Here is a 21,566-nt window from a genome sequence, read left to right on the forward strand (position 1 = left end):
CAGCCGAACGAAGCAAATTTGGAGTTCTATATAGAAACACAAGTCAGGTGTAGAGGTAGCAGATATACCCAAACCCTAGTCTCTGAGGGGTCTAAAATCTTATCTGCCCCAAAAGAAGGGCCCATGGGTGCTGGGGTTCAGGAGCTGACTATACAACTATATCTTTGTAATGTGTTTAGTAAAAAGAATCTCACAACTACAACTACAATCCAATATTCTGGATAAATATTACATAGGTTTTATTTAATACATATGTATTTATAACACACAGATACACTTATAACAGTATCATTTTGTCTTCCTTCCATCCCAGGCACTCCTGTAGAGAACATCTGTCGCATACATTGGGCCATTCAATTCTATTGTGAATATTAAACTAAAAAAAAGAAAAAAAATGGGGGGGGGGGAATAATCTGGAGACGCGGTAAATGTTTCTTCATTAAAAGAAAAATATAAAACAGCTCAACCAATAATTTACATGAAAAAAAACAAAAGGCAAAAGCATAAAACACTCGGACGGCATTGACGGTCGTGTATCGATTAGTTAACCGTTTTCCAGCCAGTGCTATGTACCGTATAGAAGGTCTCAGCGTTATTATGGCAACGTCCTTCAAAAATAAAAAAAATGGAATATGGCAGAAGAGGAGAATAATCACATTTCTTAAGCTGCAAAGCATTATGGGATGAGACTATTGAATGGCACATGTATATAATGGCATGGGATGGGCGGCAGCCAACTATGGACGGAACGCACATTGGGTCAAGTCATCCACACCGGCCTTTCTATCGGAGTATCTTTACACCACTCCATGTTGTTATATTTTAGGCTGTTCCTCTTCCCTGGAAAAAATATATGGAGGACACAGGCAGGAAGTGGATTTGCCAATGTTTGGGCTGCGTTTAGGTAGCCATGTCAGGAAACTGGCCGTCATAAGGGGCTTCTAAACACAAGGACTTGGGGGAGACAAGTGAGCTATTCTCTCATACAGGGTAAGTGCAATAAGTCAGGGGCACGTGCAGTCTAGTCTGGGGCATGATGAAAAGTGCTTCTCCTCAATAACATATTCACAGGCAGATGGCTGCAGACAGAAAAAAAAACAGATTATTAGTCTCAGAATACCTCAATTTACTATTTCCCAAAAATAATAGGGACTTAAAGGGGCACTCCGGCCAAGCTTACTCTGTACAGAGCTCAGCCCCCGGAAGTAGGACATCACATCACAGCTGCAATCCAGCACCGCCATTCTGTGCCATGACATCAGCTGCAGAGGGCGTCTCTTGCTTCAGACTGTGCTACCCTCTTCTTCAGACACAGCGCCATACTGAGAGTATGGCACAGCACTGTGTCAAGACATTTAATTACTTATGCATACTCCTCCTGGCTTGTCTGTGGGATTGACTGCAGCCGCCTCCTGCACTTCCCGACATGACAGGCCATTCAGCTAATCACTGGCTGCATCGCTGTCCCATCTTAGTCAGTGGCGATCAGAAGCGTCGGCGGGAGCTAAAGTTAGCGGAGAACCCCATAGATAAGGCTGGAGGACACCGGGGGAGTGTGGGCAGGCAAATACATAGTTATTATTTTACACCTTTAAAGCAAAGACTGCACGGACATCGCTAACAGACCAGCACCCCCTCAGTACGGGGACCCCCCCCGGGCAGCACGGTGGCTTAGGGGTTAGCACTGTAGCCTTGCAGCGCTGTGGTCCTGGGTTCAAATCCTACCAAGAGCAACATCTGCAAAGAGTTTGTATGTTCTCTCTGTGTTTGAGTGGGTTTCCTCCGGGTACTCCGGTTTCCTCCCACACCCAAAACATACAGATAGGTGTATTTAGATTGGGAGGGCTTCTCTGCACTGTGACCATGACTTAACCGTAGCCATGTCTGTGGGTGTGTATCTTAAAGGGGTATTCCCCCCAAAATAATTTTTGCATTTATACGTTGCTCACACGTAGCTTTCCATCTTTCCAATATATATTTATTACGGATTCTGCACAGTTTTGCTGTTATCTAGGTGCCCTCACCCCCACGGATTGCATAGAATCATCAGACCTCAGTCCACTCCGACACGCTCCCTGCTCCTGGCCCCCACCCTCTGAGACGGCATCACGTGTCCTCAGTCTCTTCAATGGGCCGGGTTAGTGCTTCTAACCCAGCACACTGAAGAGAGGGAGGACGCTGAGACAGTGACAGCAGCTGCTGCTGCTGAGCACTGTCACCCTCTCTGACAGCAGAGTGTACCCCCCCAAGCTCACCCCACTTTGTGCCCTTCGCCCTGGAGCTAATCTGTCCCACAACCTGTATCCTCTGCGCGCGATCTCCCGGCGGCTGACCACGACCCCCCCCCCCCCGTCCCCTGATCTCCTGGTGGCCGTCCGCACAGCTCTGCAGCTGATCCCCATCGCCAACCGGCCGCAGCTCACCCATCGCTCCCTCAGCTTTCGCCCGCCGCTCAACCCGGAGCTCCTGCCCGCCGCTGCCTGTTCCTGCCTGCCCCGCTCATCCCGGTGGCCGCCCGCCCCCCGCTCAGAGCTCACCCGGCCCCGCAGCCGCCACCTGCCCGGTGAGTGCAGTTCCCCCCCCCAGCATGACCTCTTGGTGTCCGCTCACGGTCCCCCCCATCCTCCCCTCCTCAATGCAGGCACCCCCCCCCCCCCCCCCCCCCCCCGGGCTCCTTCTTGCCGCTCAACCCGGAGCTCCTGCCCGCCGCTGCCCGCTCACCCCGGTGGCCGCCCGCCCCCCGCTCAGAGCTCACCTGGCCCCGCAGCCGCCACCCACCCGGTGAGTGCAGTTCCCCCCCCAGCATGACCTCTTGGTGTCCGCTTGCGGTCCCCCCCATCCTCCCCTCCTCACCCGGTGACTGCAGCCCCCCCGGAGCTCCTGCTTGCCGCTGCCTGCTCACCCTAGTGGCCGCTCGCCACCCGCTCAGAGCTCACCCGGCCCGCAGCCGCCACCCGCCCGGTGAGTGCAGTTCCCCCGTCCCCCAGCATGACCTTTTGGTGTCCGCTATCGGTCCCCTCCATTCCCCTCTCGTTAGAGCCCCCCCGTCACCCGGTGACCGCAGCCCCCCCCCCCGCAGCTCAGCCCTTGCAACTCACCCAGCCCTCTTAGCTCTGCTACATCGCCCTCTCAGCTCTGCTACATCACAATCGCTCTCTCAGCTCTGCGACATCGCAATCGCTCTCTCAGCTCTGCTACATCGCCCTCTCAGCTCTACTACATTGCAATCGCTCTCTCAGCTCTGCTACATCGCCCTCTCAGCTCTGCTACATCGCAATCGCTCTCTCAGCTCTGCTACATCGCCATGGCCCTCGCCCTCTCAGCGCTGCTACATCGCCCTCTCAGCGCTGCTACATCGCCCTCTCAGCGCTGCTACATCGCCCTCTCAGCGCTGCTACATCGCCCTCTCAGCGCTGCTACATCGCCCTCTCAGCGCTGCTACATCGCCCTCTCAGCGCTGCTACATCGCCCTCTCAGCGCTGCTACATCGCCATCGCTCTCTCAGCTCTGCTACATCGCTCTCTCAGCTCTGCTACATCGCCATCGCTCTCTCAGCTCTGCTACATCGCCATCGCTCTCTCAGCTCTGCTACATCGCCATCGCTCTCTCAGCTCTGCTACATCGCCATCGCTCTCTCAGCTCTGCTACATCGCCATCGCTCTCTCAGCTCTGCTACATCGCCATCGCTCTCTCAGCTCTGCTACATCGCCATCGCTCTCTCAGCTCTGCTACATCGCCATCGCTCTCTCAGCTCTGCTACATCGCCATCGCTCTCTCAGCTCTGCTACATCGCCATCGCTCTCTCAGCTCTGCTACATCGCCCTCGCTCTCTCAGCTCTGCTACATCGCCCTCGCTCTCTCAGCTCTGCTACATCGCCATCGCTCTCTCAGCTCTGCTACATCGCCATCGCTCTCTCAGCTCTGCTACATCGCCATCGCTCTCTCAGCTCTGCTACATTGCCATCGCTCTCTCAGCTCTGCTACATCGCCATCGCTCTCTCAGCTCTGCTACATTGCCATCATCAGGCAGAAGCATTGCATGATGGGAAATGTAGTTTCCTATCTTGAATATAGAACATCTTGGTGAGTAAGGCCAGCTATGTTTGGGAGCATTTTATTTTTTTAGCTCTTGGGGGGAATACCCCTTTAAATACCAGTAACATTTTAAAGGGGATTATGCAGGATTAGAAAAAACACAGCTACTTTCTTGCCACCCCTGTCTCCAGGTTGTGTGTGGTATTACTGTTCAGATCCATTCACTTCAGTGGAACTGAGCTGCCAAACCACACCCAGACTAAGGACAGGAGAGGTGGTGTTTCTGGAAGAAAGAAGACATGTTTTCCTAAGCCTGGACAAAACTTTTAAGCTTTTCCTTTGCAAGACCCACAATCCCCTGGGCTGCAAGACTTCTTGATTTATTTCTATGCCTGAAGATTGTATATTCCATTTACCTTTCTTCCTAGCAGCTGCATTGCTGCCTGTTCTGTAGCTGTGTTCCATGCGTGTGCTTTGCATGCCGCGGTGAGGCTTCCCCATACTGGATCCCAGATCCCATCCGCTCAGGATCCAGCTCACCTAGATAGCAAATAATGTATACAACTTTAGCCACAAGTCCACAAAAAGCAGCATGGCTAACTAATAGACAAAAGGACAAGCCAGCAGATGCAAGCATATTGGGAATATACAGAAATAGGAATATGAAAAATGGATGACTGTAAATGCAACAACACAAATAGGACATTTTTGTCATTAGTGATGAGCGAACATCAGAAAACTGTCGGGATTCTGCACTTACTACTGCATCAAGGCTTCACTTCCTGGATAAAATGGTGATGTCACGACCCGACTCCCAGAGCTGTGCGGACTGTGGCTGCTGGAGAGGATGATGGCAGGGGGATGCTCAGTGTCCCTCCAGTGCCCTGTGTCCCTCAGTGTCCCCCTGCCATCATCCTCTCCAGCAGCCACAGCCCGCACAGCTCTGGGAGTCGGGGCGTGACATCACCATTTATCCAGGAAGTGACATCACCATGTTATCCAGGAATCGAAGCCTTGATGCAGTAGTAAGTGCAGGGAAAAAAGCACTTCATAAGCATTTCCCATAATAAGTGTATATGGGTGATTTGTATAGCTTTTTGGGGGGGGGGGGCAATACAATACTTTAATAAAAATTTTCGTCGAAATTCTCCTAAGGGGTTAAAGGCATTATTCAGAACTGGCCTATCCCTAAGAAAGGTGAATGAAGAAGCACATTAGCTTGTGCCTGTAAGGCAGGAATCTCTCCCCAGACAGTCCACAGTGAGTAAGTTCCCCTTAGGCCCCTTCACATCATATTATGTTGCAGGTATATGTCAGCCTTTTTTTAAGGACTCAAAAGCGTAGTCTACTATGCTTTTAAAGAGGATGTACCACCAGGTACATCCTCTTTAATCTGAACCGACGGATCGAACGGCGCCGTCACGGGGAAGCCGGTGCCGCGGTCCGTTTTTCGGACCGCCGCCCGGTTCCCGTGCACAGCGCCGTTCTATGCACCGGAAACGGACGGTGCTCAAGCACTGGAGGTAGGCCGAGCCGCCCCCAGTGGGAGGGAATTCCCTCCCCTCTATGACGCGGCTCCATTCATTCTAATGGAGCCGCGTCATACAGGGGAGGGAATTCCCTCCCACTGGGGGTGGGCCGGCCTACCTCCAGTGCTTGAGCACCGGCCGGTTCCAGTGCATAGAACGGCGCCGTGCACGGGAACCAGGCCGCGGTGGCTTCCCCGTGACGGCGCCATTCGATCCATCGGTTCAGATTAAAGGTTCAGATTTCAAAAAGGTGTATGTTAGGAAAATAGAACCACGTTGTCACTAGTAGCCTATATTTAGACTATTAAAGCAAATGGGCATGTTGCAGGGATCTAGTAGTATACAGTAGAATAGTTGTTTGCCATTACCCTGACATATACTGATATATATGTCAGGGTATGTAGTGACGATGATGTAAGTGGCAAGCCCTACCCCTATATGATTCTTCAAGATGTGTGGGCCCATTACCCATTAGTGTATACACGGATATGAGGTTATTCCCTTCTATTATACTGTGGTTGATTACTACTCTCTGTAATGGAGGACGGACATGGTGGCAATGCGGCTATGGATAATATCAGGGAAGTTATAGATAACCCAGTAGTAGATGCCTCCGGTATGAATATACACCGCACTGCAAAAATAGTAACATGATGTTCCTGGATTAACCGGATTAGGAGGACATGGCCCCTGTGACTGATTGACGTCACTCAAAACTCCAGGGGAAGATGGACGGGGCTTTATGGATTAAATCCTCTATGTCACATAGATATTCTGGACAGCTGATCCCAAAACCAAGAGCAGAGGCAGCCCGCACCAGTGTTCACACCAGATCCGAGACATGGAATATCCTACTGGAAGCCGAGAATGAAACATTGTGAATGGTTGTATATGGAGAATTGGGAAGAAATGAAGAAGAGTCTGGAGAAAAGCTTCTTTCTTACCCATCAATTTATTTACTGATTGTAAAAGTTTAAAGCAGGGATGGGGAACCTTCGGCCCTCCAGCTGTTGTAAAACTACAATTCCCATCATGCCTGGACAACCAAAGCTAAAGCTTTGACTGTCCAGGCATGATGGGGATTGTAGTTTTGCAACAACTGGAAGGCCAAAGGTTCCCCATCCCTGGTTTAAAGGGAAATTTGTTCCCCCCTGTTAATTGTGATAAATGTATGAATTCTGGAGGTTCAACCACCTATCACTAGAATTGGGGTCCCAAGTGCTGTTATCAGCTACAATAACGCAGTCATTCCTATAGACTGAATGGAGTGGCAGGGCATACATGTGTCCATTGCCCTAATCAAGCGCTTATGATCGTAAGCATCCCAGAATAAGGGTCCTGAGAGATCATATATATTTATCCCCTATCCTGTGGGAAGATAATAAGTAATTTTCATGGGATAAACCCTTTAAAAATGGAGAGTGTGTCATGTTGTAGGGCGACAGTGCAGATATATTCTGAGTAGTAAGCAGAGATCCTCATCGTTCTGTGTGATCTGCTGTGACAACGCCTCATCTATTGGAAAACTACTCAGTATAAACATAGCCTCATTTCCCGTAATAAGTGTATATTGGTGATTTGTATAACTTTTGAGGGAAAATACAATACTTTAATAAAAATTTTCTCCAGATTTCTACTTTAAAATGGTATTCCCATCTTGACCTTCTTGGCATATCCAGAGGATATGCCATAAATGTCTGATAAATGCAGGCCCTACCATGTGAACTGCATCAATTTTGAGATTCGGCGATCCCTGGGCCCCTTCCAGTCGGCTGTTTTCTGCCGTTTGTGAAACCACCATTAATATTAATGGGAATTGTCTAAGAAGATTCCTGTGCTGATTGATTTGTAATTAGAGATGAGCACAACTCCAGCATCCTCCAGTTCAAACGATCAGCATTTGAATACTGGTGGCTGCCGAAGTTGGATGCAGCCCTAGGGAGTCTGGGAAAACATGGATATAGACTATGGCCTATGGCTGTCTCCATGTTTTCTCAGGGACTTGAACATGGTGGAGTTGCTCTCATCTCTATTTGTAATACATATTTGAGCTTCACTTCTCTGATCTCGAGCTTTTAATCTCATGTATAGACAAAATTAGATTATTCTGGCTGCCACTAGGGAATGTTTGGAGTTTACTCAATCAGAAAGCAGCATGCAGTGAGCTCCCCCTAGGGGTGGCAGAAGGTGGCATACTGTGTCTTTGCAGGGATCACAAAAACAGAGCTTTCTCCATTTTAAAGAAATAGAGAAGTTATTCAGTAAAGAATGTTGGACTTGATATGGCAGGTGTTGATAAAAGAAGGAGATTTGCTTTAAAGCAAAGAGTATATATATATATATATATATATATATATATATATATATATAAGCATTAATGCAAGGCATCTGTTAGTTCTGTTAATAATCTTATAGCATTGGATGTATCACCAGGAAAGAGCAGTAACTTTCTACTACCTGTAAAGATGTCACCTACCTGAATCGATTTTAGTCAGTATCGACCGGGCGCACTTTAGGAAGGCCTCCTCCACATTCTCTCCAGTCAATGCACTTGTTTCTAGAAACATCAATTCTGCGGGGAAAAAAAGAAATAATAAAATTAAGGAAATAATTTAAAAAAATTGTTTTGGCTGGATCTGGACAGGGAAATTTCCTAAATTCATTTAAAATGAACCGGACACATCGAATATACAATGTGATCTACCGACATCATAGAGAAGGAGGTACAGAGAAGAGAGATATATCGTTGTATGGAAACAGTTCAGGATAACTTGTATTTTAATTACATTAAAGTGTCACTGTCATTTTTTGTTTTGTTTTTTTGCAGAAATCAATAGTCCAGGCGATTTTTAAGAAACTTTGTAATTGGGTTTATTAGGCAAATATGCCATTATCTGCACTCAAAAAGACTTTCCCCAGGTTCGCCCCCCCCCCCCTCCCCTCTCTGATTTACTGCTCATTATCAGGAAATCTATCAGTCAGCCCTGTCTGTTCCATGGAAAGGGAAGAAGGGAGAAGAGTCGCCAGCAGAGAGCAGAAAACAAAGCATTACCCAGCCGGACCTGTGTAAAAGCCAGTATTTAGAAGTCAGTGCTGACTTCAGAGGAAATAGCACAGAGATTTAGCTGTAAATTAACTCTATTTTGTCCTGTCTCCCTCCACCCCTCCCCTGTCCATAGTAAACTGATAGGGGGGAGAGCTTCAAACTGCCTTTTCATGATAAAAATGCATTTTTCAGCTAATAAACCCGAATACAAAATTTCTTAAAATCGCCTGTACTATCGTTTTCTGCAAAAAAAAAAAAAAAAAATTACAAAAATGACTGACACTTTAACCCCTAGACGACCTAGGGCGTACACGTATGCCCTGGAAGTCTGTCCCCAGATGTCCCCTGACCTATGAAGCACGCTCTGAAGCGAAGCGGGCTTCATAGGAGGTTGGGGGCCGGGTGAAGTTAGCAGGCAGGCCCTCACCGTTAATGACAGGCTGCAGCGATAGCGCTGCAGCGTGACATTAACCACTTAAACCCTGTGATCGTGGCGTTTAAGTGTAAGTGACAGGGGAAGTCCCCTGTCACTTAACGATCGGGACCCCCACAGTGTGACTGCGGGGGTCCTGATCATTGTAACGGACCGCCGGAAGTCTCCCACCTGCCTCCGTGCGGTCCGATGGGCGATCTGCTCACTGAGCCTGCACAGGCAGGCTAAATGAGCAGATCGCCTATCACACTGATCAAAGCTATGCCTATGGCATAGCAATGATCAGTATATGAAATCAAACAAATGAAGGTACAAGTCCACCAAAGGGACTTAAAATGTGTAAAAAAAAAGAAAAGAAAAAAGTAAAAAACATTATTACACTACCCCAAAGCCCCTCCCCAATAAAAGTTCAAATCACCCCCATTTCCCATTGTATAAATAAAACATATAAAAATAAATAAACAAACATATAATATACCGTAGTGTGCGTAATTGTCCGAATAAAATATAACAAGCGTCATCACTAACGGTGAACAGTGTGAAAACGAAAGAGCAAAAAAATTGCCAAGATTACCCATTGTTTGTTACATTATATATAAAAAAAAAAGTTAATAAAAAGTGATCAAAATGTCCGATCTTCACAAATATAGTATTAATAAAAACTAGAGATCATGGCGGATGTGGTTGTGTAAGGACTGATGTATAGAATAATGGTAGCTTTTACCATATAGTGCATTACGTAGACACAGGAACCCCACAAACGTTACCATATTGCATTCTTTATTATGATTTCACCAATTTATATCTTCATAAATAATAATTTTGGGGTTCCATCATACATGTTATGGTAGAATGAAAGACGCCATTACAAAGTACAACTATTCCTGTAAAAAACAAGCCCTTACATGGCCCTGTAGATGGAAAACTGAAAGTGCTGGAGTTCTTAGAAGGGGAGGAGGGAAAAACGAAACCGCAAAAATGAAAATTTGCGTGGTCCACTGGGTCATTTTGGGCCTGGTCCTCAAAGGGTTAAGTCTCTGCTTATTCTGGGCTTAGGAGTCCAATGGGCAGTCCTAATCAGTGATTGACAGCTATCTCTGCACACATTCTCATACAGGACCCATAAGCTCAGAATAAACAGAAATCTAATTGAACAATATACAAGTTATCGTGAATCCTTTCCTACAGAACTCCGTATCCTCCTGCTCTATAACATGACGTCCATAGATTTAAAGTGTCCCCATCATTTGAAAAACTTTTTTGAGAATCTCAAAGAAACATGTAAGAAGTTTTGATAGTTCAGTGTCTGGGTGTTCAGACCACTACTAGAAAGAGGAGAAAGGAATATAAAACGCTGGCACTGGCCTGATGTAACTGCGCATTTTGCCTAGGGTGGCCTTCATTTTGCCTGGTATCTTACCATTTTCCTGGGCGAACCGTGAAGCCTCTAAAAACGTCACCTCTCGCTCAGCGTCCAAATCCTTCTTGTTCCCGCATAAAATAATGATAATGTTCGGACTGGCCAGGGTCCGCGCATCGGTCAGCCAGTTGGTCAGGGAGTTGTAAGTCTCCCGGCTGCAATAATAACAAACAGGAAATCAGCATCTACAGCCTAAATCCTACATGGCTTATATGCTTATAGAGTCATCGTTTAAAGGGGTTCTCCAACCATATTAAAGCACTGATAAAATACAAAGCAATGCATCTGCTTTAATACACCAGGTCTTATAATGCTTGTGTATATAAAGTGGAAAAAAGGTTAAAAACAGAGTGAATGTCACCTGTGACTGCTGCTCTAAAACACGGAATAAACCTGTGGCTGACAGACAAAACAAGTTCATAGCCATAAAATAGCGCAAGGAGGCCACCTGGTGGAAGGTTGAAAATTACAACCAAGGATAAGATTTATTTTTTTTGCAGAGGTCTGTGCCTAGATCCTGTATGAGACGAGATGATCTCTCTGTTCCACCATATAGGACCCATCTGTCAGTAGACGGCAGCATAGCAGCATGTTCACATGTGTCTGGCCTGCTGCAAAAAACTTTTGCAGAAATCTGCATGACAAATCTGCCCCAAATGGGATTTCCATGCAAAAAAAAAAACAAAACACCAAAGCATAACAAAAAACACTATTTTCACCTCGCCTGACACTTCAGTTGGAACTGATCTCTATCCACTTGGCCTCCAGTGACATGTGATCAATGAAACAATCCTGTGTCTACACGACACATCATCACTGGGGGGGCCAGGAAAGCTTTGTCAGGGGAGTGCCAGGTGATGTGTGAGTATAGAGGGGGGTTTTATTATAAATTTTTATCTGAAATTGTATTATTCACCAGATTTTGAAGAAATTTCAGAGTATTTCTGTACTGGTATGAGGCACTGCCATTGCTGGGCTTCCCTTATAGATGTGTATGTAGCATAAGACATGGACACGTCCGGGCTTCCCTTATAGATGTGTATGTAGCATAAGGCATGGACACGTCCGGGCTTCCCTTATAGATGTGTATGTAGCATAAGACATGGACACGTCCGGGCTTCCCTTATAGATGTGTATGTAGCATAAGGCATGGACACGTCCGGGCTTCTCTTATAGATGTGTATGTACATAAGACATGGACACGTCCGGGCTTCTCTTATAGATGTGTATGTAGCATAAGACATGGACACGTCCAGGCTTCCCTTATAGATGTGTATGTAGCATAAGGCATGGACACGTCCGGGCTTCCCTTATAGATGTGTATGTAGCATAAGACATGGACACGTCCGGGCTTCCCTTATAGATGTGTATGTAGCATAAGGCATGGACACGTCCGGGCTTCCCTTATAGATGTGTATGTAGCATAAGGCATGGACACGTCCGGGCTTCTCTTATAGATGTGTATGTACATAAGACATGGACACGTCCGGGCTTCTCTTATAGATGTGTATGTAGCATAAGACATGGACACGTCCAGGCTTCCCTTATAGATGTGTATGTAGCATAAGGCATGGACACGTCCGGGCTTCCCTTATAGATGTGTATGTAGCATAAGACATGGACACGTCCGGGCTTCCCTTATAGATGTGTATGTAGCATAAGGCATGGACACGTCCGGGCTTCCCTTATAGATGTGTATGTAGCATAAGGCATGGACACGTCCGGGCTTCCCTTATAGATGTGTATGTAGCATAAGGCATGGACACGTCCGGGCTTCTCTTATAGATGTGTATGTACATAAGACATGGACACGTCCGGGCTTCTCTTATAGATGTGTATGTACATAAGACATGGACACGTCCGGGCTTCTCTTATAGATGTGTATGTAGCATAAGACATGGACACGTCCAGGCTTCCCTTATAGATGTGTATGTAGCATAAGGCATGGACACGTCCGGGCTTCCCTTATAGATGTGTATGTAGCATAAGACATGGACACGTCCGGGCTTCCCTTATAGATGTGTATGTAGCATAAGGCATGGACACGTCCGGGCTTCCCTTATAGATGTGTATGTAGCATAAGGCATGGACACGTCCGGGCTTCTCTTATAGATGTGTATGTAGCATAAGACATGGACACGTCCAGGCTTCCCTTATAGATGTGTATGTAGCATAAGGCATGGACACGTCCGGGCTTCCCTTATAGATGTGTATGTAGCATAAGACATGGACACGTCCGACTTCCCTTATAGATGTGTATGTAGCATAAAGCATAGACGCTGCTGGGCATAGACATATAATCTGCAGCAAATCTATAACCCATCTATTTTCTTTGCAGCGTTGCCAACAAATGATGATCTTAAAGTGTACATAAAACATGTGATCAGCTGTGATCGCTGGTGTGTTACAAGTGTGTAGGAAAGTTTTTTTTCTTTGCTAGATTAATGCGTCAGTCTTGCCATTGCTGATCCGCACTTCCAGCAGTGTCTCTGGTGATTTGTATGTAACAAACCTTTAAGCAAGCCTTCTTATCTTGTAGAGGCGGAGCTGTCATTGAAATAAAATACTTATAAGGAGACCTATCTATCATGAAAATCAACGTTTCGTAAGGACTGTAAAAATATTGCGGCATTCATAGCCCTCGATGACCTTTAGATCAGTAAGAACTGACGTACTTAGATAAACGACACATTTGATAGACCAGACAGGCGCATGGTGGAGGTCATATGCCGACTTCTAAGAACTGGATCTACAACAGTTGATTATTAACTTTGTTCTGGGCCATGATCAAACCCAGAGGCCCCAAACTGGTCTGACAGGAGCCGCTGTACACACAGCAGGATATCTCAGGACACAAAGCACCGATAGGTGCCACCATATTTATAGTTTCCTTAGTACAAATTCTGTATATATAGTAGCAGTGAAGCGTTTGTGCCGTACTTCAGCACCCCTCACAACTACTTCCTCCTCCCTGTTTGCCGTGCATATAGATTTCGGCCCAGCCTCCTGCTTCCTGGTGACGTCATCTTCAGGCCCTGGATCTGTCTGGTCTGCATGCTCTGGTTGCCGGAATCGTGCATGTGCCGGAGTGCCTGTGCCGATTCTCTGTACTATGGCGCATGCGCGATTCTGTAAACAGGAGCGCGCAGACCAGACAGATCCAGGCGACATGCGCAAATTGGCAAGTTTGCCAGGCAAACAGGGTGGAGCAAGTAGTGGTAAGGCGTGCTGAAGAAATCCTCACCGTTACTCCTCTTTGACACTTCCTCCAAATGTATTGGGCTAGATTGTGGAAAATCTACAGCAACGATGGCTTATAGGGGACACACATCTACACTACATTGTCAGCACCTCGGGGGCAGCCAAGGTGCTGACAGATTCCCTTTAAATTTGACATATACTAGGAATATATTACACACAAAGATATATATATTATACGCATAAATATATACACATGCGGATTGTAAGTTCAGGTAAAAAGTAAGGATGCTTAATTGTCGTTTTAGATATATGTGTTCAGACCAAGACAAATCGTGAGAATGAGCCTGGACGAGAAAAAATCTGCACTCTGTGTCATGTGACTGAGAAGGACTGATGATGTAAGTCTAGGGTACCATGCAGGTACCATACAAAGTGGGGGAAAGAGGAGTACACAAGCAGCATGCTGCTATTCCTCCTCTGTCCACTGATCAGTCAGGGTATGAACACTCAGTCACCGACCAATTGAAACTTTTGACATGCCACAGAGACATGAGTTTTGATTGAGCAGGGTCTCATTGCTGAGACCCAACTGATCAGGAGAATGAGTGGGGAGACGTGTGTGGTGACCCCACAGAGTTAATAATGGAGCCACCTAGACGGAGATTGCAAGCCAGAAATTGAAAAGCGTGACTGTGTGCTTCTCCCGGCTCATTCTCCTGATAGTGGGGGTCTCTACAGTTACTGGCCTCTCTGCCTATCACTTATCTCCCCTAAGTGTGCTGACAGGCAGAGAGCAGTGACTAGACACGTGACAGTGACTACCTGCCCAGCGCTCCCTGCCGTGCGCTGGCGGATTAAAACTTCATTTTATCCGTTATAAAGCCTCTGCTGCAGCCCCGACATTGTAAGTGCGGTGAGCTGCACAGAAGCTTTATACTGTGCTTCAGGGAACCAAGTCAGCCCAATTGGGCTGATTGGTTTCCTTTAAGTAGTTAGACGGCAGTAAAGTAGTCAGTATAATTTTTTTTTTTTTTTAAAGAAAAAAAACCCCTCACCTTGCAATGTCATACACTAACAGCGCCCCCGCTGCTCCTCTGTAGTAACTGCGAGTGACTGACCTGATAAAAAAAGAGTGGCAACAGTTAGCTTAAAACTCTCTAAACTACACCGACTACATCTAATAATAGAATCGTTCACTCCCAATAAGACCTACTTTAATTTTTTTTCAACCAACAAATAGAAATCAATCTTAGGAAAAGAAGAGGAATCCAAAGATAAAATAATGTTTTCTTACAAAGCCCCCAACTTAATAGGATGATGGTCGTAAATATTGCATCAGTGGGGCTCCAACTCCTGACACTCCCAGCTGGCGGGAATGCAGCATTCCAGTGACAGCCTCAGACCCCTTAGTGTTTACCAGGCACAGCGCTGTACATTCTGTAGTGGCTCTGCCTGGTACTGCAGCTTTCTACAGTCCAGTCCAATTCAAGTGAATAGGGCTGAACTGCAGTAACAATGTAAGGGCCCTATTACACGGAGGGATTTTTAACAATTAACGATAAACGATCTCAAACAGGATTGTTTATCGTTAACCTTAAATCGTTCACCATATTACACAGAACGATGGTCGTTAGTTGCGATCATTACTATGATCGTTTATTCCTTCTGATCCCAGCAAATCAATGAAAAATGTGCAATTACACTGAACGATTAGTGAAAAAATGTGGAACTTGAGCTAACGAATGTGGAATTACAGCGAACGATTAACGATAATTTTAGGTTCAGATCTAAATCAACGATTACACAGAAGGATTATCATTTAAATTCGAACAATATAACGATTATTCGCACGATAATTGTCCTGTGTACTAGGGACCTTAGGCTCTGTGCCTGGTAAATAGTAAGGGCCCTATTACACAGGACGATTATCGTGCGAAAAATCGCTATATTGTTCGAATTTAAACGATAATCATTCTCCGTAATTGCAGGTAACGATCGAAAAATTGTTCGTATGTCGTTGATCGTTGATTTAGATCTGAACCTAAAATTATCGTTAATCGTTCGCTGTAATTCCACATTTGTTCGATCAAGTTCCACATTTTTTCACTAATCGTTCAGTGTAATTGCACATTGCTCATTGTTTTGCTGGGATCGGAAGGAATAAACGATCATAGTAACAATCACAATATCGATCGTAGTAACAATGGTAACTAACGACCATCGTTCTGTGTAATATGGTGAACGATTTCAGGTTGACGATAAACAATCTCGTTTGCGGTCGTTTATCTTTAGTTGTTAAAAATCGCTCCGTGTAATAGGACCCTAAAGAGGCCAGATCCTTCCTAAGGATAGGTTATAAATATTAAGTTCCCAGAGAAACCCTTAATTTTGTTTCAGATTACACAATGCATACCTAAATCTCTCCTGTCCAGCTGTATCCCAGATCTGCAGCTTCACCGATTTACCCCCCACGTTCACAATCCTTGACCCGAACTCCACTCCGATCGTGTGATTTGAGTCTTGCTTAACTGGAAGGCAAAGGGGAATCAAGAAGATTTCAAGTCATGTCATGTACGCATACTGTTCACAATCTACACAAATATGACCGTGTAAGCATGCTGGAATGGGTCAAAGGTTAGAGACTGTTGATAAACAGCATAGCTATCGGACCTGTGGCCCTCCAACTGCTGAAAAACTACAATACCCATCATGCCCGGACAGCCAAAGATATGAGGGCTGTGAGTTTGACACAGCTGACATAGAGGGTTGGACTACAATGAATGATATAGTAATGGATCTATCTATGGGCCCATTTACACAGAAAGATTATCTGACGGATTATCTGCCAAAGATTTGAAGCCAAAGGCGGGAATGGATTTGAAAAGAGGAGAAATCTCAGGCTTTCCTTGATGACCTGATCTCTGTTTATAGTCTGTTCCTGGCTCTAGCTTCAAATCTTTGGCAGATAATCTGTCAGATAATCTTTCTGTGTAGATCAGGGATTGGGAACCTTCGTCCCTTCAGCTGTTGCAAAACTACAATTCCCATCATGCCTGGAATTGTGGTTTTGCAACAGCTGGAGGGACGAAGGTTCCCCATCCCTGGTGTAGATGGACCCTATGACCTATCTTCATTACAGGCCATCAATATTATATTGGTTGGATGCCAGCACCCCACCGATCTGCTGTTCAGCAGTAACACTAACTACTACTCACATTTGCTCTCAATGAACTGGTGGAGGAGGCAGGACTTCCCCGTTCCTGCACTGCCGATGACAAGGAACTTGAAGAGGAAATCTGAAACAAGACACATCAATGATGAAATCCGTCACCTAAATAACAACTTCCAGAAGAGACCACCGGCCGTGTTCTCTGTAGTTATGGAAAACATCTATTATAACATAAGATAATGGTGACATATGGTGACTAACACCGATCCTATGTCATGTGCAGAGAGTGAATGCTAAAGGGCCCTATTACACAGGACGATTATAGTAACGAAAATCGTTATATCATTCGAATTTAAACGATAATCGTCCTGTGTAGATTGAAGGCAACGATCGAATATTTTTTCTTGCTTCGTTGATTTAGATCTGACCCTAAAATCATCATTAATCGTTCACTAATCATTCAGCTGTAATTCCATATTCGTGGTGTTGACCCCGAACCTCCCCGGATCTTAGGGTCCTATTCCATGGGCCGATGGGGGCCCGATCAATAATGTAAACGAGCGCCAATCTGCTAGATCAGTGCTTGTTTACTGGGCCTACTCCACGGCCCAATAATCGTTTAGCGAGGGCTGCAGGGACATTGTTACCGATGTCCTTGCAGCCCTTATTTAAACATCATACATTACCTAAGCATGCTGCAGGGCTTCTTCTGCGCTCCTTCTTCCTCCGGGTCCTGCGCGCAGCAGCAGCTTTGGTGCGACCTGTGTGAGCTGACAGACCGCTCAGCCAATCACTGGCCACGGCGTTCCTAGCAAGTGATTAGCTGAGGGATCTGTCAGCTCAGACAGGCCGCACCGAAGCTGCTGCCGCCCGCAGGACCAGGAGGAAGAAGGAGCGCAGAAGAAGCCCTGCAGCATGCTTAGGTAAAGTATGGTGCTTGTGAAATCATCGGTCGCCCACCGCGCATTGCAATTCCACCTAGCTATCAGCCGATGACACGATCGTAGTCCTCATTCCACGGAGCAATAATAGATTTAGCCGATTACCGCTCCGTGGAATAGGACCCTTAATCCGATCGATCATCTGTGGAATGTGCATGGAGGCCGCACCTCATACTTTACACAACGACAGGATCTGCTGGTAACCGCCCAGTGCCGGATAGCACAGGACTCCTACAGAGGACTTGTAGAGGCCAGACCTCAATGGTCAGAGCTGTTTTAGTGGCACAGGGGAGTCCTACATAATATTAGGCAGGTGGTTGTAATGTTATGGCTGCTCGATGTTTATTCTACTGACTATACTTGGGGTAACTACTGTCCTGATTGCTTTTACACTTGTATTCTATATGACTTTCCCAATATACATCTAATCCACAAGCAGTAGTGGAGACCAGGAGCGCTCTTCTTGCAGGAGGTGGTGGTGGGGTGTAGGGCGGCACATAACCTCCAGTGTCCGCCTGATCTGGTTCTGCTGGTTTCTACTGGAAACCATCAACAAGATAAACCTCTTAGTTTTCTACAGATTACTCTACACTGTTACTGGTACAGACATATGACGTTCCCAGAGCGTAAGCTGTGCACAGGCTGGGCGCCAACAAGGAATCCTGGGAGATTGCAGCTCTGAGGCTGCCTGAATTGTAAAAGCAGTTCTGGACTATATAGGCTGTAGCTCTGGATTGGATATGTGATATATGTTAGTTGTGAAGATGGTGGACAGGGGAGAAAAAAGTCACCTTCAAAAGGTGGAGAAGTAAAAAAAAGACTGTGAATCTGGGTGAAGAAAAGATGAAAGCTCAGAGCAGCACATGTGCTGTGTACCCACAACGGAAACCGCCAGCCGTCACGTCTCTAGCCCCACACGGTGCTCAGGCAGGAAACCAGATATAGGAAGAGAAACCGCAGCTCAGACATGAAGAGACCAACAGCTCAGCCCTGACTGAAGAAAACTAGAGAGACATCTCCACCCGTCACCTCACAGTCTCCATCCCCGAGACATCTCCACCTGTCACCTCACAGTCTCCATCCCCGAGACATCTCCACCTGTCACCTCACAGTCTCCATCCCCGAGACATCTCCAACCGTCACCTCACAGTCTCCATCCCCGAGACATCTCCACCCGTCACCTCACAGTCTCCATCCCCGAGACATCTCCAACCGTCACCTCACAGTCTCCATCACAGAGACATCTCCACCCGTCACCTCACAGTCTCCATCCCCGAGACATCTCCACCTATCATCGAGACCATCCCCGAGACATCTCCACCTGTCACCTCACAGTCTCCATCCCCGAGACATCTCCACCTGTCACCTCACAGTCTCCATCCCCGAGACATCTCCACCTGTCACCTCACAGTCTCCATCCCCGAGACATCTCCACCTGTCACCTCACAGTCTCCATCACTGAGACATCTCCACCTGTCACCTCACAGTCTCTATTACCGAGACATCTCCACCTATCATCAAGACCATCCCCGAGACATCTCCACCTGTCACCTCACAGTGTCCATCACTGAGACATCTCCACCTGTCACCGAGACCATCCCCGAGACATCTCCACCTGTCACCTCACAGTGTCCATCACTGAGACATCTCCACCTGTCACCGAGACCATCCCCGAGACATCTCCACCTGTCACCTCACAGTCTCTATTACCGAGACATCTCCACCAGTAACCTCACAGACTCCATCACGAGACATCTCCACCTGTCACCTCACAGTCTCCATCCCCGAGACATCTCCACCAGTAACCTCACAGTCTCCATCCCCGAGACATCTCCACCTGTCACCTCACAGTCTCCATCACAAGACATCTCCACCTGTCACCTCACAGTCTCCATCACTGAGACATCTCCACCTGTCACCTCACAGTCTCTATTACCGAGACATCTCCACCTATCATCGAGACGATCCCAGAGACATCTCCACCTGTCACCTCACAGTGTCCATCACTGAGACATCTCCACCTGTCACCGAGACCATCCCGAGACATCTCCACCTGTCACCTCACAGTCTCTATTACCGAGACATCTCCACCTCTCATCGAGACCATCCCCGAGACATTTCCACCTGTCACCTCACAGTGTCCATCACTGAGACATCTCCACCTCTCACCGAGACCATCCCCGAGACATCTCCACCTCTCACCGAGACCATCCCGAGACATCTCCACCTGTCACCGAGACATCTCCACCTGTCACCTCACAGTCTCTATTACCGAGACATCTCCACCTCTCATCGAGACCATCCCCGAGACATCTCCACCTGTCACCTCACAGTGTCCATCACTGAGACATCTCCACCTGTCACCGAGACCATCCCGAGACATCTCCACCTGTCACCTCACAGTCTCTATTACCGAGACATCTCCACCTCTCATCGAGACCATCCCCGAGACATTTCCACCTGTCACCTCACAGTGTCCATCACTGAGACATCTCCACCTCTCACCGAGACCATCCCCGAGACATCTCCACCTCTCACCGAGACCATCCCGAGACATCTCCACCTGTCACCGAGACATCTCCACCTGTCACCTCACAGTCTCTATTACCGAGACATCTCCACCTCTCATCGAGACCATCCCCGAGACATCTCCACCTGTCACCTCACAGTGTCCATCACTGAGACATCTCCACCTCTCACCGAGACCATCCCCGAGACATCTCCACCTGTCACCTCACAGTCTCCATTGTCAGACATCTCCACCTGTCACCTCACAGTCTCCATCCCCGAGACATCTCCACCTGTCACCTCACAGTCTCCATCCCCGAGACATCTCCACCTGTCACCTCACAGTCTCCATCCCCGAGACATCTCCACCTGTCACCTCACAGTCTCCATCCCCGAGACATCTCCACCTGTCACCTCACAGTCTCCATCCCCGAGACATCTCCACCTGTATCCCTACAGTCTCCATCCCCGAGACATCCCATGCATCTCACCGTATGTCTCAGACATGTTTTCCTTGCCCTCTTCTCCTCCTCCTCCGGCCCCAGGGCCCGGCCTGTTTCTTCTCTTCCTCTATTATATCTTCTTAGTGAGCTGAAGGACCTGTGGTGATGTCATGATCATGTGATCAGTCACATGGGAGGGGTTAGGTTGTTGGCTGGAGGGTGTGATGTGTGTGGATAAGGTGCAGCAGAGCTGAATATGTAGCAGGCGCTGCTGCTGCTGCCAGGTTCTGTTTGTAATGCAGCGTGCGGGTATGAGCGACGGAATCCGCTGCGGGTCATACACTCAGATTCTGTAATTCCTCACTATTCCTCACCAGTCTTCCCTCTAACACCCTTGCTCCCCGCCAGTCTATCCTTAAAGGGGTTGTTCACCAAAAAATGTTTTCTTTTAAATCAACTGGTGCCAGAAAGTGTCAGAGATTTGTAATTTACTTCAATTAAAATATACCCAGTACTTATCAGCTGCTGTATGTCCTGCAGGAAGTATATGTATATTCTTTCCAGTCTGGAGAGCAGGAGAGGTTTTCTGTTTCAATATATTTTATTGCATTTTTTTTTTCAACAGAATTTTGCAAACATAGCAAATTTTGCAAACAAAAGTATACAACAAATATAGCATATTGTATAAATAAAACATAAGGAGCAAATATTACTTGAACATTTGTTCCCTTTATGATTTATTGTTTACTTTCTTAGCAGGAGAGGTTTTCTATGGGGATTTGCTACTGCTCTGGACAGTTCCTGACATAGACAGAGGTGGCAGCAGAGAGCACTGTGTCAG

The 21,566-nt window shown here is 46.9% G+C and overlaps 1 protein-coding gene across 1 annotated transcript; it reads right to left on the reverse strand.

Moving 5' to 3' along the window:
- Nucleotides 1-215: 215 nt before the first annotated feature.
- On the reverse strand, nucleotides 216-20,903 carry RAB4B (RAB4B, member RAS oncogene family). Its single transcript, XM_069986766.1, has 8 exons — nucleotides 20,774-20,903; nucleotides 16,880-16,960; nucleotides 16,078-16,192; nucleotides 14,720-14,782; nucleotides 10,464-10,618; nucleotides 8,041-8,136; nucleotides 4,452-4,575; nucleotides 216-1,079 (listed from the first exon to the last, which is right to left on the reverse strand). The coding sequence occupies exons 1-7, from the start codon at nucleotides 20,787-20,789 to the stop codon at nucleotides 4,460-4,462; spliced, it is 642 nt and encodes a 213-aa protein (XP_069842867.1). The 5' UTR covers nucleotides 20,790-20,903; the 3' UTR covers nucleotides 216-1,079; nucleotides 4,452-4,459.
- Nucleotides 20,904-21,566: the final 663 nt, after the last annotated feature.

The sequence above is a fragment of the Dendropsophus ebraccatus genome, chromosome 10, assembly GCF_027789765.1.
Source record: "Dendropsophus ebraccatus isolate aDenEbr1 chromosome 10, aDenEbr1.pat, whole genome shotgun sequence".
Taxonomy (NCBI): Eukaryota; Metazoa; Chordata; class Amphibia; order Anura; family Hylidae; genus Dendropsophus; species Dendropsophus ebraccatus.